At 41.2% G+C, this 24,348-nt stretch overlaps 1 protein-coding gene across 1 annotated transcript; it reads left to right on the forward strand.

The window, feature by feature from the left end:
• Positions 1 to 1,240: 1,240 nt before the first annotated feature.
• On the forward strand, positions 1,241 to 23,637 carry erbb2 (erb-b2 receptor tyrosine kinase 2). The gene is made up of 27 exons (XM_023402479.2): positions 1,241 to 1,508; positions 9,034 to 9,185; positions 9,416 to 9,596; positions 9,691 to 9,831; positions 10,216 to 10,281; positions 10,384 to 10,499; positions 10,593 to 10,734; positions 11,000 to 11,128; positions 11,907 to 12,048; positions 12,469 to 12,542; positions 12,767 to 12,857; positions 13,754 to 13,956; positions 14,218 to 14,347; positions 15,516 to 15,606; positions 16,007 to 16,161; positions 16,257 to 16,304; positions 16,413 to 16,551; positions 16,777 to 16,899; positions 17,009 to 17,107; positions 17,241 to 17,426; positions 17,667 to 17,822; positions 17,912 to 17,987; positions 18,280 to 18,426; positions 18,796 to 18,893; positions 19,053 to 19,244; positions 19,404 to 19,794; positions 19,930 to 23,637. Exons 1-27 carry the CDS (start codon positions 1,436 to 1,438, stop codon positions 20,256 to 20,258), a joined length of 3,870 nt encoding a protein of 1,289 aa, XP_023258247.1. The 5' UTR covers positions 1,241 to 1,435; the 3' UTR covers positions 20,259 to 23,637.
• The last annotated feature ends 711 nt before the right edge of the window (positions 23,638 to 24,348 follow it).

A 24,348-nucleotide genomic window follows, 5' to 3' on the forward strand; every position in this document is an offset into this window, starting at 1 on the left:
ACCTTTAAGAACCTTGTGCTGATAATCTTTCGCCTACGGTTACTTAACTTTTTTAAATATAGTTATTGCTACTGCTACTTAAGTAAAGGAGGTAAATACTTGGTGTTTGATTCATCATATCTGATACCTTGATCACTTGACTTCTGAAGGTTGTTAGGATGATTGAACTGTCATGCTTGAGGGTGCCAAGCAGCCTATTTAAAGATCCCCTCATGACATGTTTAGAGACATATAAAAATACTCTGCTTTGACTGACAGTTCATGTATGTTATTATTGTATTTTCAAAGAAGTATGAGATCCTGGAAAAAACTTTTTGACATTAGATGTTTCACTCATTAAAAAAATCTAGAAGCTACGAGTACTATGCAATGCAAATATTTTTCCTTTCAAAAGTTGAACTGCTGGACATAAGATGTCTCCTACTGTCTCAGTGTATGTGCGCTGGAGGTTTCAGGTTTCCACATCACACTTGTGTAAGTTGCATACTGGAGCACGAACTGGTTTTCAAATGATGTCACAAAATCATGCTGGTAAGTACAAGTCTAAACCTTCTCATGTCAAACTCTGCATACACAGTACTGTGCAAAGGTTTTAAGCACTAGATTCTTATACATCACACATCACCATCAGTGAGGTGTATGATCGGCCCCAGACTCATTCTGCAGCATGAGACAACGAGCCAAAACATACAGCCAGAGTCGTAAAGAACTGTCTTCAGTGACAAGAAAGAAAAGGAGTCCTGAAACAGATGGTGTGGCCACCACAGAACCCAGATCTCAACATCACGGAGTCAGTCTGGGATTACAAGACACTGAGAAAGCCTGAACCCACAGAGGAAGTTCTCCAGCGACCTACCTGTCAAGTACCTTGAAAAACTGCTAGCAAGTATCCCTAAGAGAAAGGCATTCTCACTTTACAGCATTTTTTCAAGTGCCTAAAACTTTTGCACAGTGCTCTATATTCTGAACAGTGAAGGTCAAACATCCAAGAGAATTAGCAATAAGCAAGCACATTTTTGAGTGGAGTGGAGATAAAAAAAATTATCAGACTACAGATACTTTGTTCTCACTGAGAGAGCAACATTTAATAAGATGAGCTGTAAATGCGAAATTCTTCAGCAGAAAGTTAGAGCAGCACTGCCCTGCAGATAAGGCAGTTTGAAGTGAGGGCGGGCTGACTCAACCTGCCACTCCCCGCTCAGGCCTTCACGGGAGCGCGCCTCTGCTCAGCCGCTGTCACGCTTTACTACCAACAGGCACGGAATTCCAGGGAGGAAGTCACTGAGATTGGGAAAGGAACAACAACTCCAACCGTGCCAAAAAAAAAAAACCAACCTGTGGGACGAAGGAGAGGTGAAAATACGGGAACTCCTCATTGGGGACAGTTAAAACATCCAGCTTTGGAATATGGACTAGAAGCGGCGAGTCGGAGCAGATGGAGGCGGCGAGAAGTTTGGTCTTTGTCGGGGTCGTGCTGCTCGGAGTGACGGGCGCGCTGGGCAGAGAAGGTGGGTAACTTCCAGAGCTTCTCTCGCCTTAAACGGCTCCGCTGTTCGTAAAACAGACACACAGCTTAGTAGGGGTGTGAGAGTATGATATGTGGGTTATAGTTGAGTACATGTTTGAGGCTCAGCTCGACAGAAAGAGGCTGATATTTCTGGCTAGGACCACATTCCTCCGTGAGTCCACTGGACTCGTCCTCCGTCTGTTGAGGCTCGTGGGATTTATGAAGCGCTGATAAGGAGAAAAATCACACCTGTCACCCTGTAGCGTCTAATGAGATTTACAGCCACGACTGAAACTGCTTTGTAACAACTTCAAACGCGCTTTGTTGCACTTATACACACTGCTACAACATGGTAGCGGTAGTTACACTGAAACAGGTAAGAAACATGAGAACCTGCTCTGCAGCTTGGGGACAGATAGAGACACTAGTTGACTTGTGCGTGCAGGCGGACGTTAAGCTAGGCTGGTTTGCTCTGCGCGTAAACAAAAACAAACCAACAATCACAAGCAGCGCATTGTGTGCCAAGTATCATGACGATGTCAATTATTCACTTCTGGCTGTAAAGAGAACATTGTCTGATAGAGGGGCCACTTGTCACACTTGCAGCTTGAGAGCATGCCAGTAAAACAAGAGCTAACTGAGAGTACAAACAAGTGCATATTTGCAAAGTAGTCCTACAAAATCACGATTTAAAAAAAATAAAATAAACAATTTAATTACACGTATGATCTTATCTCATTAGAGGAGTGCTACATTCTCACCCTTTCTTTTAATCCTTTTTAAACAAACTGTTTCAGTTCATATTAGAGCTGAAACAGTTTGTGGATGAGCTTCAGAAATTATTTTTGATAATTGTTTTAATGATAAAGTCATTTTCAAGCACAAATTTGAAACCTTTGATGATTCCAGCTTCTCTAATGGGAGGATTTTCAAGGTCTTACTTCACAATAAATTGAAATGTTTTAGATTTGGACTGTTGGCCAGACAAAAGAAAAACTGATGACAACTATATTTATATGCCAGTCAATCTATAATCTATTAACCATTTAAATAGTTGCAGCCCTATAGATATCAATAATCAAGAGTCAGCTGTTTTTAAAAACCTTTTTGTGGCACAAGCTAATGGCAAATATATTGACCTCAATAACTCTGAGAATTCCTCTTACAACACAGTCTTTATTGACATGCACTTGGCAGTTTTTATCGAAATGCACTTGTTAAAAATCAAAAACCTGCTGGGAAAGTAGACCAGCACATGGCTTTTTAAAAGAGTAATAATATGAGGCTTTGGGTGAAATCTAAACATAGAATAATTCATTCAAGCCCTTATTACTAGTAAAATGACTAGTATTAGTAAAAAATATTATAATGAACCTCCTCTGACTGTAATTAGCTGCTGCCCCCGCCGCCACTACTACTACTACTACTACTACTACACACACACAAACACACACACACACACACACACACACACACACACACACAAACAAACAAACAAGGCCTATAGTCACAGCTGAAGTGATTTCCAAATACATCTTCATTGTTGGGGGGAACAGGTTGGTGCACTTTCCTCCACAGTGTTGATCTCTGAAGCATCAGTTCAGTGTGAGCGTTCTGATTGGTCATTAATCCTCGAGTTAAGCAACGCATCATGCACAAGAGGACAAATCTGAACAGTCTTACTTTCAGTTATAGAGTGCTGTTATGCCATTGTTTTTCACACACACACACACACACACACACACACACACACACACACACACACACACACACACACACACACACATCATGTGGCCAACTAGTAAGTGTTTGTGACTCCAAAGGTCAACATTTCTGTTGCTGTTCTTCCTTTAGTGGTTGGAATAAATTTTTTATGCAACCTGCTCGTGCGTGTGTGTGTGTGTGTGTGTGTGTGTGTGTGTGTGTGTGTGTGTGTGTGTGTGTGTTTGGCTGCCTCTGTATCCACAGAGTTCATGTCCTTTTCACACTCCAGTGCACCCATTGAACGAAACTCACTGTGAAGTGATTAAGTCCCACTGGATTGGCCTCAGTGGCAGGTTAACTCAGTCCTTTGAGTCACCAGTCTAGACTGTGTGTTACTGATCTAACTCTCTGAGCTGAGGAAGGGGCCACCAGTGGGCTTCACGACCAGCCTCGGAGGAAACTTTAAACGCCTTCTTGTGTTCTTTTCCTTAGGTTTGAGTTGCACACCTTCAGCCTTCATTTACGATACTCCTGACACAAACCTGTAGAGGGAAAATCACAGCAGCTTTGTTGGCAAAAACCCATTTCTTCATAAAAAGTTTCTACTCATCTGTTTTTTTGGAGGAAAAAGTTGTTGGTTGTGTTTGCGTTCTGTGTCAGTGCAACACTTTCTAGTAGTTAGAATTTGGCAATAATTAAAAAATATGAATGAAATGATCATTTCAGCTGTGTCCCGGCGGCCAAGGGGACCATGTAATCGCCACGTCATTGGTTCTAGTCTGGCCAAGACTGTCGTTGCATATCACCTCTCCTCTTTTATCATTGATCCTATCAGCAGAGTTATTATGACACATGATAACAACGCACCCTTTACTGAGGGTTATTAGTTGTAACTAACAGCCTTATAAATGGTCAAAAATAATTTAGTAATGTGTTATAGATAAATAGAGAAATCCCTTTGGAACAATGACTTTTCAATTGTAATTAATCATAGGTTTCTCAACCTCATACCAGTTAATAATGGCCCTTAAATACATTAATAAAACCAATGTATGTGTCTCCACCATTTTTTCCCGAACGTAAATAATCAAAAGATCCATTAAAGGGGTCTTCTGGATGAACTTAAGTCATTAAAAAATTAATTTATGTTAGAAGAAGAAATATGATGTTGTGTATCTGTATGAAATAATATTAATGGATATTGTGATTGCCCAGCATCGCTCCGACAATATACCAGTATTTGTAGGTCATCTGTCAAAGAAATTATGATGGAACTTTTTTTTTTTTTTGCCCAATAATTTGAATCATGACACAAAATCTGATTTTCTAAATGAACACTAGAAGGAAATCATGCAGTTGTACAACATACAAGTTCAGGTTGCAAGTTGAAAATGACGATTTCAAAGTAATTTTCCATTATCATCCAGACCAATGTGATGAGCATCAACTATATTTTTCAGATGTGCTTGATTTTTGCACTGTATCATCTGGTAAATCCTAATACAGCCTTAGACACATTCAATTTTAAACATTAATTGACTAATTTTGATTAATTTGTCTGCACTTTCCTAACACAGTTTTCCCCTTTTTAAATGAACTGTACGTCTAAATGCTGCTGCAGGTGCTTTCACGTTGTAGTGAATGCGCAAGAAAGTATGCAGGAGGAGATATTCTGATGTAGCAGGGCAGTATATGTTTGAGTAATTGTGCGATTGTAGTCTATGCATGACAGGGTGAATGAGTGAGGAGCGCATGTCTGTAGCTCCAGAACAGTACAGATCCTGTTCTGCTTGTCTGTTGAGCAATACCTGTTTGTTCTTACTTAGCCGTACAGTGAGGGAGAAGAAAGAATGTGTTCAGGGAGGTTGGGAGAAATTTGAAGTTTGTGCAAGACACGTTGTTAAGATCAGCACTGCGTTAGAAGCGTCAGGACTGACATGTTAAATCTGAGTGCTAATAAACTGTCGGAGGATGTCCTGTTGGATCAGCTTGTTCTGTTTGTGTTGAGCTTTGAAGGGATCTAATCCATTAGCGGAGAGTGGAGGCCAGAGAATCTTGTTGACTGTTCTGGGGTGTCACGCTGCAGGCTTTTCCTCCATGCTTCAGTCTAAGTCCCGCAGTAGCATCACTGCCATCATGATTGTATCACTTACTGGACACACACTGGTAAACACACATGCACACTCCCTGTGCTAACTGGCACGCTGCCACACACAGGTGTGGCTTCAAGGTGGCTTTTAGTTTTCAGTCAGTCTAAAGCAGCACACTGGTACAGGACAAAGTCAGCACACAGTCATCACATCCAGTGTTGTAGAAAGAGAGATTAACATCAAACCAGTGTCTGTCAACTTGTTGAAGAAGTTATTGATTAATCCTTGACGTCATTTATCAAGCCAAACATTCGCTGGTTCCAGCTTCTTAAATGTGAGGGTTTGCTGCTTTTCTCTGATTTGTATCAGCATTTCGAAATGTTTGGACTTTTATTTAGACAATTTAAAAATTTTACTTTGGGCTCTACAAATTGTAATTTCTGATATTTATATATTAATCAGTTCATCAAAAAAGAAAGATTAATTAATAATGAAGACAATTGTTCGTTTCAGCTCTAGTTTCAAGTACCTGAGCTATTATTGTAAGGGTACATGGTTTTGTATTAATTGTCCATATTCACTTACTGTAAATCCTACAGGGTTACATAACATTTTAATTGACCAATTTACTGGAACTACTCTCTAGAGTGAACAGTTAAGTTCCCTGTTCCTTTAACAGCATTGACATATGTTGAAACAGCAACTGAACAATCAGCCCTCTATTCACTTTCTTTTCATGAGCTGATATTTACAGGATGACTTGCCTGTTGCATGCTAACTGGATGTATCATGAAAGTTGGAATGGGTTAGCAGGATGTTACAATTAAATGTTAAACTACTAGTTTAGATAAAAGTTGGAGTAATGCAAGAGCAAAGGCAGGGGTATGCTCCAAAAGATGTAGTTTGGATGATGACACAGTAATTGATTAAATACGGGGATAACCCGCCCTGACATTGTTGCATTTGGTGCGCATAAAATGTGATAAAAATAGTGGTATAAAGAAAGACAAGGGTGAGCAAACAGCCCTCTTCTCCCACCGTTAGACACCTTTAATTGGATGGCTGGAGTATAACAGCGTCTTCTGGATTCTTTAGACTTCATTTCATATGCACAATGGCCTTTAAACACTATTAAAGATATAATAAAAGAGCTATACAATCAAATGTTGCCTTGCTTCCGCTGAACTAAGGTTATGTAATTTGCAGGTAGAGTAAATTTCAGACTGGAACTCAAATATAGCAAAATCACCATCTGTGGAATCTGAATCAAGCTGCTGTGACGCCTCGACATTTATGCCAGAACAGTGAATGTGATCACAATGAATGCTGGATTGTTCTGAGGGACTCCACTGTAATCAAGTCAATGATCAAAATGTGGACAACAGGCAGCAAAGTAGAAATACTCTCATTCCTGCTCTTGTTAACCACAGAAACATCTGACCAGTGGAAGTTTTCAGAGCCAGGTTGCCATTGTACACTGTGCAGAAGCCAGTACTAACACGTTCAGCTGTGTGTGTGTGTGTGTGTGTGTGTGTGTGTGTGTGTGTGTGTGTGTGTGTGTGTGTGTTTGTGTGTGTGTGGATGTCTGTGGATGTCTGTGTCAGTCATTAGTTGTGCGTGTTGTGTGAGTGACCTGTCGGACACAGGGGGGTCACATGCCGCAGACGACTCTTTGGACAAGTCACTGAACTAGAACCCCCCCCCATGCACACACACACACACACACACACTCACTGGTTAAAACTATCCAAGTGTGTCATCATCAAGATATGCAAAGACACACATTCCTGTGAAATGACATTTTCCAGAGCCCAAGAAGAGTTGGGTAACAAGTCACAGGCTGAGAGAAACGGATGGGGAAAATGAATGGGTGAAAAGAGGTAGTATAATGATGTTGTGAGTGAATTTAGAAGAGGACGGCAGGGATAGTGACATGACAGCAGGCAGATAGAGCAAAGTAAGTGATAAAAGGGAGTGTATTTTAGGCCGTGGAGATGGAGGGGTGGGCAGCTCCTCACAAGGCCATGCATACACACACAGCCGTTGCTGAGAGACATTTGGAGAGCAAACAGTGAGGGAATAAAAGGAGAGGAAGCTGAGAACTGGCTTTACGCACACTTTTTAGAAATGGAAAATCTGCTCTGTTGTGCTTTCTGTTACGGCACATTTACCTAATCCCCAGAGCTGGAGCTGTCTGTGTTGTTTGTGTGTGTGCGCGCGCGCGCGCGTGTGTGTGTGGTAGTTTGTGTGTTTCAGGGAGTTGATTTCTGTTTGTGTTTAGATTCTGTCTTATTAAAAATTATTTAAATGCTCGAGGATAAAATCTCAACTCCCCACTTGGCTTTACATGTCAAACTATTTTCCATGATGACATCATTGAAGGAGGCAGTGATTAGTCATTTGATTTGATATTTGACACAAGCTGCAACGACTGGGTGTGTATTTTTGGCAATCACAGACTCATTTACAGCAGTAGCTGGCTGTCAGATTTTAATAGACTTTATTTACACTGTATGATCCAATACCTCTTAGCAGGGCTGTAATATGGGTCAAGTTCTCTGTGCTCGGCAATCAGCAGAAAGCTGTACGCATCGGCAGACATGTATACTTGATAGGAAGACGACTTGAGCACATATCTCCTGAAGTCTGCTGAACCTCAGTATATCATGACAACCACCCTCCTCCAGCCTGCCGGGACTTCCTGCTCCTCTGATTATGTATATGTCCATACAGCCGCGTTTTCCAGAAGGAGATGGCAGCGGGGGGGGGCTCTTCAATCAGGGGAAGTGGGTTGACTATTGAAGGGGTGTTGGAAGGAAGCCAGAGGAAGTCATTTATAACCTCAGCAGAGGAGGGACTGTCCACTGTGTGACTGTCTGCTAAAGCATGGGAGCTATGTGTCTGCGAGAGCCCCCATGAATTGTAATGCTATATGACCCTGAATGTAAGGCTGTGTGTGACCCACTGTGGGGAATCTGTGCTCTCTGCTGCCAGTGGAAAATATATCATATACACTAAGAGACACACGGAGGCAGTGTGTGTGGATTGTATTTCAAAGTACCCATTCAAGGCCACTTGTAAACAGTTACAAGTCAAAATATGTGTAGTCCAAATCTTTACAGTTCATCATCATCATTTGTCTTCATGTTCCCTTACAGTCCAAAACCCAAAGATGTTTCATTCACAGTGATATAAAAAAAAGCAACACACTGTCACATTTGAGAAGTTGAAATGCTTGAGAATATTTTGCAATTTTACTAAATAGATTATCACCCATTACATGATTAATGGGGCTCATAATTCCAGCATTAAACGCAAGAATCAAAAGGGGGTGTCTTCAGTGCAGCACTTCATGTGTGACGTTATGTAGATGATTTTGAATCTGTGTTTTAGATAAACTTCTTATTTCATTATGTTGTATCCAGTGATTATCATACATTTGACTGTTTTTATTGCTGTTATGCTGCTAAACTAATCGGATTATTTCAGTCTAGATGGAGTGTTGGGGCCCTAACTATGCTTTTGTACCAATTAACTTTTAGCACATTTAGTTGCATTACCTCAGAAATAAATGCAGCAGTTATTTTGGATATTTTAGGTTAATGGAAGTCCTGGGAATTTATTTGAAGGTATCTTGTTTGTTTAGATTGACTATAAAACTGAGAAATAAAATAATAAATATGTTATATTATATTTGTGAGAAGTTGGGGTCATATGTTATCTGTATTGCAGTGTGCCTGGGTACAGATATGAAGCTGGCCCTGCCCTCCAGCCTGGAAAACCACTACGAGACCCTGAGGCTGCTCTACACTGGCTGCCAGGTTGTCCACGGCAACTTGGAGATTACACACCTTCATGGAAACCCTGACCTCTCCTTCCTGCAGGTATATCACTATTGTTACAGCAAGCAATTTTAGAAGAATGAGTTTTAAAGATGGGACTGAACTGAATGGAAACATATGCATTAGTTATAAAATAAAGAAGGTGGCAACAAATGACGACAATGCAAGTATTTAGTTGGTTAGTGTGGTTAGCTCTAAATATTTTTAGTCAATCCACCTATTTCTGTTGGCACATCAGTTCATCCTTTTTGTCTCTACCTTTTCTTCTCCAGGGGATCGTGGAGGTGCAGGGGTATGTCCTTGTAGCCCACGTGTCAGTGGGTTTGGTGCCTTTGGACAACCTTCGGATTATCCGAGGCAGCCAGCTGTACAACTCCAGCTATGCCCTGGCTGTACTGGATAACACTCTTAATGGACAGGGGCTTAGGACGCTCCGGCTTCGTAGCCTCACAGGTCAGATAGTATAGTAGAGCTTCGAGTTGATACCCAAAACCACCACTACTGTAATGGTAGGTTGCTGAGCTTGTATGCTTTGTCTTCCCTGCAGAGATCCTGTTGGGTGGGGTGTACATTTGGGGGAACCCCCAGCTGTGCTTCCCAGACCCTGAGAAAATTGTTTGGAGGGACACGTTGGACGAGCAGAACTTCCACGCCAAGCAGCACCGGCTGCAGCCCCGGGCCTCTAAATGTGAGCAGATGATTTGCTAATTGAAATATAAAACATCTGACAGGGTAGTGCAGAAAGAGAAATTACACTTGCTTCAAGTAAAAACAGTAAAAACAGAACGACAGCAAGCAGAAGCACCTCTGACAAGTACTTTGTTTTATGGCTAAACCACCATACAGGCTAAACTAAGATGGTGAACCTGATAAATTTGAACTGTTAAATATCAGTATGTTAGAACTGTTACTGTGAACATGTTGTCATGCTATTGTCAGCATTTAGCTGAAAGCTAGAGTAGGTAGCATTGCTCTAGAATCTTAGCCTTGTATTTTCTTGTTGAATTGCTAAACTGTGAGATAAGTGCTTAGCTCTCTTTTTTTTGTTGTTGTTGGTTTTCTTCTGGCACAGGTCCAAATTGTTCCTCTGTATGTGTGAATAGCTGCTGGGGAGAAACTGCAAAGGACTGCCAAACCTGTGAGTTAACATAATGTTCGCAGCATGAATGTGACACTATATGGTTTCCATTAGTCGAGAGCAGGTGAAATACATCTGAAACTTTCTCTTTTTTGTGCAAAGTGACCCGTATTAAATGTGCGTCTGGCTGTCAGCGGTGTAAAGGTCTGCTGCCCAATGACTGCTGTCACATGCAGTGTGCTGCTGGATGCACAGGACCCAAAGACTCGGACTGCCTGGTAGATCACACACACATCTTCATCTTCCTTGTGTTGTTTGACCAGCCTTCGTCATTTTTGGAGTAACGTGTTTCTTCCTTCCTCTTCCTCCAGGCGTGCCGTCACTTCAACGACAGCGGTGTGTGTAAGGAGAACTGTCCTCCACCCACTATCTACGACCCTGTCACCTTTCAGACCAAACCCAACCCAAACAAGAAGTTCAACTTTGGAGCCACCTGTGTCAAGACGTGTCCCTGTAAGAATTTATTTTGAAACACCCCTATTTATCCAAGAAAGCTCTCAGTCTTGATGGTAGTACATGCTGAGGGAGGAGAAGCAAACATTATTTGCTTTTCTTGCCAAGATTTCCACAAACACTTCAGGTATTTAAACCAACCAATATTCAAATCACATTCCTGCTTCTGCAAGCCTTTAGGCTACCATCTCCCCATTTTATCATTTCCTTTTCATTTTTATATCTGCCAAGATGACCTTTGAGGACTTTGTCTCCCTGTCTGTAGATAACTACCTAGCTATGGAAGTAGCGTGTACTTTGGTTTGTCCCAAAGCCAACCAGGAAGTCATCATCACCCAGCCCGATGGAAACGAGGTGCAGAAATGTGAAAAGTGTGAAGGAGACTGTCCCAAAGGTTTGTGTCTTTAAGGAGGTTTTGTGAATGGGTAGATTTGCATTTGGACACAAAACTTTATTTATACAGTTTATACAGTAGCTATCCAGAAGTCCAACAGAAGAAAAATAATTTCACATCATGGGGCTCAAATTATGTTTTGGATGAAGTTTGGGGTTTTTCATGTGCATGACATGAAGCATCAGTACAGGTGAGAATGTTTTGCACTGCATGTACTGATGTTCTGATGTATCACATGCTTACAATCAACCGCAAAGTGAACCAACCTGTTTCTGCAGTACCTTGTTGTTGTTGTTACTGCGGTTCGTGTCATACATCAGTATTGCTACATTTAGATAATTTGTGCATCGTACAACACATGATCTTAAATTTCTGCTGTATTCTTTTTTTTTACTTTGTGTCGAGTCCTCATTTCAACCTCTTTCACATTCACAACAAACACTAATACAGCTATTCTTTCTCTATTACACAAAAAATTATTACGAAACATGAACTTAGTGTATATACCAAGACCTCACAGACATTATCTGTGGCACACCTTTCAAAGATTTGAACAGTTTAATTTTGTGATTAAACTCTATTTATCAACATCACCTTATACCCTTGTTGTTTAACGCAGTGTACCACTGTTTTATTCTATGCTGATGATGTTGTGTTTTATTTGGAGGGATGTGGATCATGCTTTTCCCGGCGTATTGGACATTTTTAGCAGACTGAGGTTAATAACTGGTTTTGTGATAAATTAATCTGTCCTTTTTCATTGTGGTTTGTATTGCAGTGTGTTATGGTCTGGGTATGGACAACCTTGGTGTCATGGATAACCATGGCATCACCATGGTAACATCTTCTAATGTGGAGCAGTTCAACAAGTGTAAGAAGATTTTTGGCAGTCTGGCCTTCCTCCCTCAGAGCTTTGCAAGGTAAGAGATAAACAGGCCAAATATGAAAAACTTTTAGCTCACAAAGATACTTTAGAAATGACAGAATAAAATAATGACCACCATAAAGCCACATACCCCCCCCCCAACCCCCATTTAGCACTGCAAATATTTGAGTTTGCAGCAACATTTGCAGATGTTTCTTTGTGAAAGTCAAGAGGAAAGTTACTCCTCAAGCCAAACCCTGTAGATTACTGTACTCAAGTGTACTTCAAAGCCAGACCTGGAATTTTCTTCTAAAGTGTTTTTCATTTCAACAGTTTCGCTGTGTCAGCAGAGAAACATACTCTCATGTTTGTTCTTATTCTTAAGACATTCAGATATTCAAGACAATCTAATTCAAATACAGTAGAGAAATATTTACACATAATAAAACTCAAATCTTATGCTGTCATTGTCCAGGGACCCTGTGACCAACACATCAGGCCTGACTCTGGAGCAGCTGAGTTCCTTCAAGAAACTGGAGGAGCTTACAGGTACTGAACAGCGAAGAAGTGTTTATCCAACTGTTTTTATTTTAGCTTCTTTCAGGAAAATAAAATCAGTTTATTCTTTTTTTTTTATGTATTTGATTTTGTAACTGTTGCAGGGACAGTTTGTCCGATTCGGTCTAACTTTGCATAGAATCCTGGTGTACAGAGCGTACCGCATCTCGTCTGGTAGAGTGTGTTCAGTATCTTTGACTGATGTTACTGTTCAGGTTACTTGTACATTGATGCCTGGCCTGAAGAGTGGACTGACCTGAGTGTATTTGAAAACCTGAGGGTGATCCGGGGCAGGATGCTCTACAAGTAAGACTTTTAAACTTTCATTGTTATTTTAGCTGCTTGCAGTTTGTGTCTAGTAAGATATTAAATGCAGAAAATTATTATTAATTATCACATTATTACATTGTTATCTTGTAGATCAAGCCAATGTAGAGTATCAGTTTCTTTCTGTGTGGTGTGTCACCAAATGCCAGTGTTGATGTCCATTCACCCACACTGTGTTTTCATTCATGCTCATCTCCATATGTTTGGTTCCATTGAGGCAGTTTGTTCAAGTTCAGGGTAATAAAGGCTAATTATTAGCCAGCACAGCAGCTTTAAAATGCATCACAGCCAGCGGGGTTAACCTATGAGACACTATCTATGTTAGCATGCTGTAACTAGGTCGTAGTGACAAGTGAGAGATCTGCTTGTCTGACACTGTTTTATAGCAAGCGCTGACATTATGGGCTCTTGTTTGGTAATTATAGCAGTCTCATCGTGTCATTTAAGTGTATACCTTGCTGTCGTTTCTTGTCTTTTTTGGTCAGATGATCTTATGTGGGTTGTTTTTTTTTTTTCTTTTTGAAAATGTTCATTCCTGCTTTCTTCATTTTACTCCTTTGTCCTGGCTCAGTTCCCTTAATTTTTTCAGTTTTGTCCGGATTCAATCTTTCTGCTCCTTTAACTAAAACATCTTTTTTTCACACTTGCACATATAAAGAATCTCAGGTTATAGTGCAGGCCTCAGAGTTAAAAAGTATTAAACTTAACTATGATAAATACAGATACATCTTAATGCAAGATCTTATACAATTCATTAATGTGTTTGAGCTTATCTACGATTTTTAGCCAGATTTGAAAACAAGAAATGAGCAAAAAGAAAATCATTCAAATGACCCCACACCTCTGGTCACTAAGCTCCTCTTCCTCTCTTTTAGGGGTGTGTTTTCACTTGCCATCCAAAATCTCCCCATCCAGTCGCTTGGGTTGCGTTCACTACGCAGTGTCAGTGGAGGTTTGGTCCTGCTGCACAACAATTCCCAGCTGTGCTACACCAGTTCACTGCCCTGGGAGAGTCTCCTGCATCCCACCCAGGGGCCCCACCGCATCGTCAACCACAACCAGGACCCCAAAGTCTGTGGTAGGTGAAAACACACATAATGTTTGCAGAGCAGGGTAATGGGCCAAGGCCAATCAAAGTTATTGAGGATTGCACTTTGATCAACCAGTTGTCACTGTTAGTCCAAGTTTAACACATTAGATCGAGCTGCAAGGACAGTGCAGAAAACACTGTTCTGTGCATTTTATTTAAAGTAACATTCATGCATTTTATTGTGTTATATAGCCATCATAAAACACCCTGTGCATCATGCTCTGCTGACTCTGTCCATCAATTTTTCAGAGGCAGAAGGTCGCATTTGTCACCCACTGTGTGATGGGGGCTGTTGGGGGCCCGGGCCTGGCCAGTGTGTGTCCTGCAAAGCTTTCCGACGTGGCACAGAGTGTGTGGAGCAGTGCGACATCTATCAGGGGTAGGGAAGTTTGTCTGTGGGTGTGTCTGCACTAAATCAATAAAAAAACCTAATTGATAATGTTCCAGTGTTCATACTGTGTGTCATAATCCCCAACAAGTTCTCCAGTAAATAAATCAATAACTTAAATGCATTCGCCTGAAGTAAAGATATGAACAGGTGGTTGCATGTGGGGTTGAGTGGTTTGGCCGTCAACTCCAAATGCGTAAGTTGTTACAATAAATCAATCTAAAAGCTTTTACATCACTGACAGAGCACATACACGTAATAACACCAGGGAGCTTATTCTTTGAACAGTAACTGGGTGTATTTTTGTTCAATCTATATCTGTTAGTGACAGATTCACAAGATAACACAGAAATAAGTTCTTATTCAAAATGTCCCACTGGTGAGGTAATGCCACAAACAAAAGCATGACTCAACGTTTCATATGTGCTTCACCTCTTAAATTATGTTTGAATAATTGTACTTTGATGATAAAACAAGGAACCTGTTTTCTTCTCTGCTTGAAAATGTATTTGCTGCTTGCATTACTTTGGTCTAGGGTTGAGCATGGCTAAACTCTATATCACACTGAGCGAGCATAACGTGCAAATGTTTTTAAAATCACATATTTACTGTCTTGTATTATATTAAGACGAAGCCAGTAACTAATTGTGTTTTTTAATCACAGTTTACCTCAAATATTAAAGGAATAGTTAGAAATTTGGAAATATGCACATTTGCTTTCTAACCAAGAGTTAAAGAGAAGCTCAGCACCACTCTCATGTCTGCACTATAATTAGCTATAAGTAGCTATAGTTAGCAGCGGGTTATCTTAGCATAGACCTCCCTAATTCACGTGTTATATCTCATTGGTTTAATACGTACAAAAACCAAACTGTAAAAATGACAAACTGGTGTTAATAGCTGGACTTTCTCTAACTTTCTGCTGGCTGTAACTTCACATTTACTGTGCAGATGTGAGAAAGGTATTGAACCCATTTAACTCTCAGTAGGAAAGCAAGAAAGCAAATTTCCCAAAATGTTAAACTATTTCTTAAACAAATGAAGTCCCCCCACGGCCCCACCCCCAGATTTTATCAGATGATCTTGATAAATGCACCCAACAAATGACAGACTATGTCTTGAGATGTTGTGTCACATCCCCTCTGTGCTTCTGTTGCAGAGCTATACGTGAATACACAGACGGATCTTTGTGTGTTGCCTGTCACACAGAGTGTCGACCTCTCAACGGCTCTGCCTCCTGTCACGGCCCGGTAAGATTTGTCACGGTGTTTCTGAGCATACGAGGCTGAGTGAGATTATGTGACTGATTTCTATCCTAAGTAAGATCTGAAAAATAAAATGTCTCTATTAACCAACCAGCTGCATTTCAGAAATTAGCCCTTGGTATGTGTAATCCAAATTTGTTCACTCTTGCACTGGATTGAAAATTCAAAGTCTATTTAGAAAAAATAAACAGTGGATTTCCCTGTGCTCTACTTAGGTACCTACCATGTATCAGCAAGGTCCTGTTGTAGCTGGTGACCTTTACTACATGTCATCCCCCTTGCTTTTTACTCATATCTCCCAAAAATGACCAGAAAATAATCTAAATAAATTCACCTACTTATGATATATACGATACGATGTGTGTTTCTCTCTGTGTGTCTTCAGGGTGCAGAACATTGCACAGAGTGTCGAAACTTCCAGGACGGTGAGTTCTGTGTGGACCATTGTCCGAGCGGTGTGAAGGAGGATCAGCAAACTGTGTGGAAGTACAACAATGCAACAGGACACTGTCTGCCCTGCAGCACCAACTGCACACTGTCGTGAGTGGACGCACATCAAAACAATCAAATCAATTACAGGCACCATCTGCAGACACGATGACAACGACCTCACACCTAATGTTTCTCTGTTTCAGCTGCACTGTGATGGATGACAGAGGCTGCCCCATCGATACCAGAACAGGGTGAGATACAATAACTATTAAAACACCTGAGTGTTTTTAAGTCATTTAAGTAATTCTGTTTTCCAATATTTCTCATTTCACATTTCCACCTCGTTTCTTTCTGTTCAGACCGGGTACGACCATCGCGGCTGCAGTGGGTGGGGTGGTGCTCTTCTTCATCCTGCTGGCTCTGCTGGTCTTCTACCTGAAGAGGCAGAAGAAGCTGAGGAGGAAGGAGACCATGAGGAGGATCCTGCAGGAACATGAGGTGGGCGCTGAGATTGACAGGAGCACTGGTCACAAATATTGATATTTTCACTTGTATTTGGGCGTTAGACGTGAAACACGTGTTGTTGAAACTAGTGGGAATTTATTTGGTGGAAGCCTGGTTCTCAACATAAATTAAATATGTGCTAAATGCGCTTAAGTTGCCCCTGGGTGTTGTAATATGTGTAATGAAGGAATCTGCCATCTGCTTCCTTCATGTGTACAGCTGGTAGAGCCTCTTACACCAAGTGGTGCGTCACCCAATCAGGCTCAGATGCGAATCCTAAAGGAAACTGAGCTGAAAAAACTCAGGGTGTTGGGTGCAGGGGCCTTTGGTACTGTTTTCAAGGTATGTGAGCTGTTACAAAGATGCACAAATACAGCATTTATTGTTATTTAGATATTTAGATTCACATCATTGGTGAGATTCTTGAAAGTTTTGACTGTTAACTGTTCAGGGAGTGTGGGCTCCTGATGGGGAAAATGTGAAAATACCAGTGGCTATTAAGGTATTACGAGAGAACACTTCGCCAAAGGCCAATAAAGAAATCCTTGACGTGAGTACAAGCCAGATACACACACACACACACACACACACACACACACACACACACACACACACATAAAGTTACAGTACACATTAATACAGTTCACAGCCTCACAACGTCTGTTTGCTCTGTCGTCTCCCAGGAGGCTTACGTGATGGCGGGGGTTGCCAGTCCTTACGTGTGTCGTCTTCTGGGAATCTGTCTGACCTCCACGGTGCAGCTGGTCACTCAGCTGATGCCGTACGGCTGCCTTCTTGACTACGTCAGGGAGAACAAAGACCACATCGGCTCCCAGTTCCTCCTCAACTGGTGTGTCCAGATCGCCAAGGTACGTCAGCAAGAACAACATATCATCTTTTTGTTGAAGCGCAGGCAGATTGTTGTAGTAGATGTCAAGTTGCACATCTTTCTTAGTAGAACAGCTGTGTCTGGATGTTGCTGTTAATTTTGTTTGTCATCTTATTTTTCCTTTCAAATTTGATGTGGTATTAGTTTGTATATTTGTGGACACATGGATCTGTGGGTGATGGATCTGTGTGTGTGTGTGTGTGTGTGTGTGTTGGTGTAGGGAATGAGTTATCTGGAGGAGGTCCGTCTGGTCCACAGAGATTTGGCCGCCCGCAACGTTCTAGTGAAAAACCCAAATCACGTGAAGATCACCGACTTCGGCCTCGCCCGCTTGCTGGACATAGATGAGACTGAGTATCATGCTGATGGAGGGAAAGTAAGATGGGACTGTGGCTGTAGCAGCATCAGCACTGGGAATGATTTTAATTTTAATTTTTTTATAAACTGGAAGGTCTGTGTTTCTAGGTGCCGATTAAATGGATGGCTCTGGAGTCTATTTTGCACAGGAAGTTCACTCATCAGAGTGACGTCTGGAGCTACGGTCAGTATCACTCATAGCGTTTTAAAAAACTGTAGCCATGTTTTGGAAGTCTCCATGTTGCTGCTTGTTAGTAGTTATTGTTAGTTAATGTAGCAGGATACAACAAGCAATTCCTTTTTCACAATATTGTTTTTCATCAGTGATAAAAATTTAAATCGCACACACTTAAAGTAGCAGTAAAGTTAGTTTAGTTTCCTGCCAGTCGTCTTTACATGTGTCATTAGTAAATGATACATTTTTCAAGTGTTAACTATCATTTTGGTGGATATCTTGTTGTAATCGTACATTTCAGGGGTGACAGTCTGGGAGCTGATGACATTCGGTGCGAAGCCCTACGACATGATCCCGGCGAGGGAAATCCCAGATGTCTTGGAGGGAGGAGAACGCCTTCCCCAGCCCCTCATCTGCACCATCGACGTCTACATGATCATGGTCAAATGTCAGTGATTGCTCTTCTTACTGCAGCATTTAAGTTACATTTTGTCTGTGTCTTAATGTTTAAGAAATTCACTCATTTACTGGACTGGTAAATATGCAAACTGCACATGAACATGTTTATTTAAATTGTAGTCCATTTTCTGTTAGAGCAGAGGAGTTAATGTTCCTGAACTGTGGAGTTGAACATTTTAGGCTAAACAGTTTGGAAAATCGATTCGGAAAAAAATTCAACAGAGTCAAGCTTTCTGAGACAACTCTAATGTATTTCACTGTTACCTGTCCCTTATTAAACAGGTTAGCAAATTAGGCATATTAGTAAACTGCATCAGAGACAATTTGTTCACATTGTGATTTTATGTTTGAACGGCAGGTTGGATGATTGACCCAGAGAGCAGACCGAAGTTCAAGAATCTGGTGAATGATTTTAGCGTCATGGCCAGAGATCCTCCTCGCTATGTAGTCATTCAGGTATGTGCACGTGTGTTTCCTGCTGCAAATGTTTTACTTCTGTGTGATTGTTTTTTCTTTTTCTCCATCTTTTTTCATGCTGCTTTCTTAGCATTGCATCCCTTGAAAAAGAGGACATATATATGAATATATATATATATTTGTTTCTCTGTCTTGCAGAACGATGAGCAGATGAGCATGTCCAACCCAGTGGACAGCCAGTTTTTCCGGACGCTAATGGAGGAGGAGGGGAACAATATGAGGGAACTGCTGGATGCTGAGGAGTATCTGGTGCCTCAGCCAAACCTCTTCCCGAGGACTCACGGAGACGGGGTTCACTCCAATGGGCCATCCAGACACCAGTCATACAGGGTAAGTGGGGGAGGACTTTTTTGGCTGCCTAGGCTTGATAAAAACAATCTCACTTTGGTACTTTGCACTTAGCTTAGCTGTTTTGAAGACCTGGGAACCTTTTAGTTGCTGGATTCACCTTCTCATTCATCATGTATCTCCCCTGTCTCTCTCCAACAGAGCAGAGATCAGGGCTTAGATGTTGAGCCCTCCATCATGGGCGGCCCACGAAGCATGTACTCCTCCCTGAGCACTCTTGGCCGCAGCCAGTATCCTACCCTACCATTAGGATCCAGCACCTCCAACGGCCTGTGGACTCCTCAGTACCCAACGCTGGCTCGCAGCCCCTCGGCCGGAGGCCAGTCCGACTCCGTCTTCCTGGATGGGCCTCCAGACGACCCCTCGTTGCCCCCGGGCAGCCCCGGGCGCTACAGTAAAGATCCCACCTACCCCAACGGGAGCCAGGGTGATCTGGAGACAGACGGACCGAATGGCTTTCATCATCCTCATCACCTTCATCACTCACTGCCCAGAAGGAGTCATGGGTATAATCATAATCATGCCTTGCCAGGTGAGCGGGTGATTTCTTCCACTGAAGGCTGTCTCTCAAAAAAATTTTAGATTAATAACATGAAAGGAACCGTTTCATTCTAAATCACATCTCAATCCTTTGTTCTGACATTTCCTCCTTTGTCCACCTAATCAGAGTACGTCAACCAGGAGATGCTGGATCCCAGACCCGAGCGGCCCAGCACGCTGCCTCGCAAAGGCTCTAGAGCAGACCGACGCCTCCCTAACGGCCTGAGCTCCGGTCACAGTGTGGAAAACCCAGGATACTTGGTCACTGGGGGCTCTACCTCCCCAGCCTTTGATAACCCGTACTATCTGGACCTTGTGGCCAAAGCCAAAGCAGTAGCTGGGACAGGGGATGAGAGAGACGGAGGAATGCCCAGGCATGTGAACGGGTTTATGACCCCCACGGCAGAGAATCCAGAGTATCTTGGACTAGCAGACACCTGGAGTGGACATACTTGAGGTGAAGGAACAGGGGTAATGTGATGAACTCACCAGGAGTCACAGATTGTGTTCTACTGAGGTAAAAGAGGAGTGAGAGAAAGGGAAGATGGATATTTGTGTGACAGAAAATGACCTGGGTGTGTGTTTGACATTGAGAATGAGCATGTGGAACCGAATCTTCTCTCAATATCAAATGAAACACCACAAATCCAAACCAGCGGAGGATGTCTGGCAAAAGTCACCAAATGGCCCAGTTGTGGCAGACCATGACTCAACACTGTGTAGCATTCATCCGGTGTCCGTGGCATCATTTGTATTCCTGTCTTCCTCTCAGCAATCTGCGACTGTTAAGTGCCAAAAAGAAGTTTACTCAGCCTCTGTAAATAACTCAGTACTTGATAAGCAAAGGAGTTCACATTTGTGGAAATTCATTGTGGTACGAGAAAGGTCTGATTATCACAGAATCCAACGTTTGACTGGATTCATGAATGCTGATTTTTTTTTTTTTTTTTAAACTCTCATTTTCTTTTAACTTGTTTAATATATGTGGTTGTTTCTACATGTGAAGCTTAAATTCCCTCTCGTGTCCTGATACACCACTCAGGCCCGCTAAATAGAGAAAAACATATAGAGCACATTGACAAAGTGAGCCATGGTGTGCATTGAAGATTGTGTTTAGTATTCTGGTCACTTTCTCCCGGACCTGATGGGGGTCTTCAGTACACTCAAAGCCATTTTGTTTTTGCCAGAGAAGGCCCTGCAGCCCATCTGGCCAGTAGACATGCTCCCAGAAAGAAAGGCATCCTGTATGGAGAAGACAGAGGCATTGTGCCGCACTGATGTATGTGGTTGTTAGTGTCGGTGGCTGCAGCTTCTTTGTGGTACGACGGATGAGATACGAGGTAGAGGCAGACTTTTTAAGCTTCTCAAATCTCACAAATTAAAGTTTTGATGGTAAAAACATAGTGAATAAGTGATTAAGATAGAGAAAACCTTTCAGGGATTGACAGTTTTGCAAAGAATTAGGGAGAATTATTTGTGTAATGATTCAAAATGCATGTAAAGATACTGTATACGCCCCCCCAAGCTTGTGTTATCATAATGGGCCTTTTGGTTTTTGGTGACCGTTCACTGTGCAAGAAAGCATACAAGCTATTGGTAAATATAATCCAAAGTAAGTGAAGAATTAGCATATATAAAAAGCAGTTGTGCTGTTTGTGTTTTTGTGTAAAAGTGAGCAATGCACTGGACACTGGAGCTGAATGTGAATCTGAGGAGGCAAAAATGTGGCTCTGCTCGGTTTGGATAATCAATGCATGGCTCAAATTCCACTTAGCGAGAACACACTGGCATCACAGTTAATAATCAACAGCATTTTTTTGAAGCCTGTTTTTTTTTTTTTTTTTTTTCATGTTAACTAGTGTTGGGCTGGGGGAGGTCAAACAGAGTCAATGGAGCCATTGTCTGAGCCCCATGTCCTCGTTGGAAAGTCAGCTCTCTCCCAGCTCGCACGTCCCAGCGACCGATGTTGTCACAGCTCTGAAAAGACAGAAGTGGAGTTTTTATTCTGCAGAGGTTTGGGACTCTGCAGCCGAATGTGGTTCAGCGTAATCCCTGAAATAAGTGAGTGGGCGACATGATTTCACCGCGTCGCGTTATGTACTAAACAAACTGCAGCTTATTATCCAGCTGCAACCAGCTACTACTGAGTTTCAACATTTTTTTAAGGAAGTACTTCTGAGATATGTAATTTCTCAGACATTGTCCACACAATGAACAGAGTGTGTCTGGTCATGAGTGGGAGGCCTGAGATGTTTGTTGAAATGCTCCCCGTCATCCTCCACCATCACGTCAGTTGTACTCTTAAAGTCTTTTATCTTGATGTTCTCATACGGGTTTTGAAGAGTTTTGTTCCAGAATAAGATCTCTAAAAAATATATACCGAATTTTAAATTTTTTTACATAAAAATAACTTTTTTCTTTATGAAAAACATGGAAAGAGTTTATTTCAGTACCGTCAATTATCATAAACTACCGTTGTATAGAATGCAATTATTTTTGAGTGATATGATTGATATTACAGGTTTTAATGTTTATATTATAATGGATACACAGTATAGTGTTTTGGAATGAAACCCTTCATATGTATAGTTGCTGTCAGGTGAAGACCTCATATCTTCACAAAGAAAACAGAGTTTAGATTGACTCAAATGTATTATGGCGTTGATCCTGTGGTATATATAATGGGTTTATTATATATATAACATTAATAGAAGTTTCTCAGCCTATAGAGGAGTGTGTAATTTAAAGGAGCACCCCTTGACACCGTATAGAACCAATGAATCCTTAAAATTTCCAAAAGCTTTAAAACATCAACCATAAGGTGTGAGGTAATTGAAGCATATTGGAATGTGTAAAAGAAATCAGTGAGTAAACGTGAGCATCACCTCTACTGGGAATACAAAGTTTTCACAGGATCGTTGTAGCACAGCTCACAGACTTTCCCTCTTTGTTGAATAATGTGATATTTTTCTGGTAATGAGACCACAACATACACCTTTAATGCAGCCACAGTTAATGTGCTTGTGTTACACTGTAGTGTCTTTTTTTTTTTTTTTTTTTTTTTTTTTTTTTTTGTATGAATTGTTCATTTTGATGTCTCATGTAGCCTGCACATTAGCAAGGAGTCGCACAGACCAGGTTAAACATCAGACAAGAGGGCAACCTGTCTGCCCGTCTTCAAACCCATCTGTGTTCTAGTTGGTCTTGTTCTTTGACAGTTATTTCAATATAAAACTTATTCACATGTACTAAATCTGGTACGGAGCCTGCGGACTGGCACGGGACATTTTCAGTGTCCTACCACTCTCCCTCTCTCTTGAAGTCTTCTTGAACACTTGAACTGCTCAGCTTTCCGATGGAAACCAGCTAAATGTCAAAAAAGAAAATGGATGTTTGGTTCTGTTAAATTGTGTTACAGTGATGCTCTGCAGAGAAATCATAAACAGAATGAAAATAGAAAGTACGGCTGTTTTATATGTTTGTTAACCATCTACGTACGCAGGTGTGTTGAAAGGTCTCAGGTGAGGCCGAGGCAAGGAACTCATGCATGTATTCATCCAGGAGCGAGGAAGGAAGGAACAGTGAACTGACGGGAGTGTGCTAGAGGTTTTATGAAATTAAATATCTGTAATTTACATTTTGAAGAAAAATATATCTTTTGTACTTTTCATGTGAATATTTTTTATCTTTCACAGTTTGTGTGATTGTGACAGGACATAAATAATAACCATTGTGTTGGGAGTTTACCGTGCATCCTTTCCTACCTGTTTGGTCAGTAAGCCCCATTGTGTGAATGTGTAGTATATAAATAAAAAACAATCATTTTGGTAGCTAATTTGATGGAATACATTGGGAGGTTGGGGGCATTAATTTTTTTTTTTTTAAAGAAATGGTCATTTCTATATGGAATTGTTTGCATACATTATGTGTGTGAAAAGCATATAAAACACTTGAACCTCCAGCATGTTCTGATCCTTGACAGAGGGAAAAATTGGATTTCTTCTCGTTTTCTAACTTTTATGTAAACTGCATTAAGTCTGAGCTCTACACCGATACATCTTTCAAAGGTAAGAAAATCCAGTCCATTACTTGGTGACAACTTCTCGGAATTAATCCTGTCAGTTTATTGGCTTGAGACTGCTATGATTCAAAACTATCATTAACTGTCAAATAGCCCTGTCTTCACTTAGACATGGGTAGAATAATCCCTCTCTCTCTCTCTTTAGTGTTGCAACTCTACAACCTGCTCCTGCCACCCAGTGATGATGACTTGAACTACAACTACACTGTTTATCTGAAGGAGATGGAGGATGAGAGATCCATGTATTAGTGTTTATTCTATATAACTGTATAACACCACCTCCTTTTCTGGTGGTTCAATGTAAACACTGTAAATGTGTTGTTTGCTTCATTAGAATATGTAATACTCAAAAAGAGAATGAATCATGAAACCACTCAGAAAGCTAGTTTTTCTTTTTTTAACTACTCATCCACTTTTTCCCTTTTATTTCAGCTCAAGTACATATATATAGAAACATATAAATAT

The sequence above is a fragment of the Seriola lalandi genome, unplaced genomic scaffold (assembly GCF_002814215.2).
Source record: "Seriola lalandi dorsalis isolate HSWRI2012SDOR001 ecotype SW California unplaced genomic scaffold, Sedor1 jcf7180002053933, whole genome shotgun sequence".
NCBI classification, from domain to species: domain Eukaryota; kingdom Metazoa; phylum Chordata; class Actinopteri; order Carangiformes; family Carangidae; genus Seriola; species Seriola lalandi.

Bases quoted from the DNA above. Each gene is read 5' to 3' on its own strand.
- erbb2 (XM_023402479.2), top strand. From the start codon at position 1,436: ATGGAGGCGGCGAGAAGTTTGGTCTTTGTCGGGGTCGTGCTGCTCGGA. The intron at 18,427-18,795 runs GTCAGTGATTGC...TTTGAACGGCAG, and splicing joins CTACATGATCATGGTCAAAT to GTTGGATGATTGACCCAGAG. The intron at 19,795-19,929 runs GTGAGCGGGTGA...CCACCTAATCAG, and splicing joins TCATAATCATGCCTTGCCAG to AGTACGTCAACCAGGAGATG.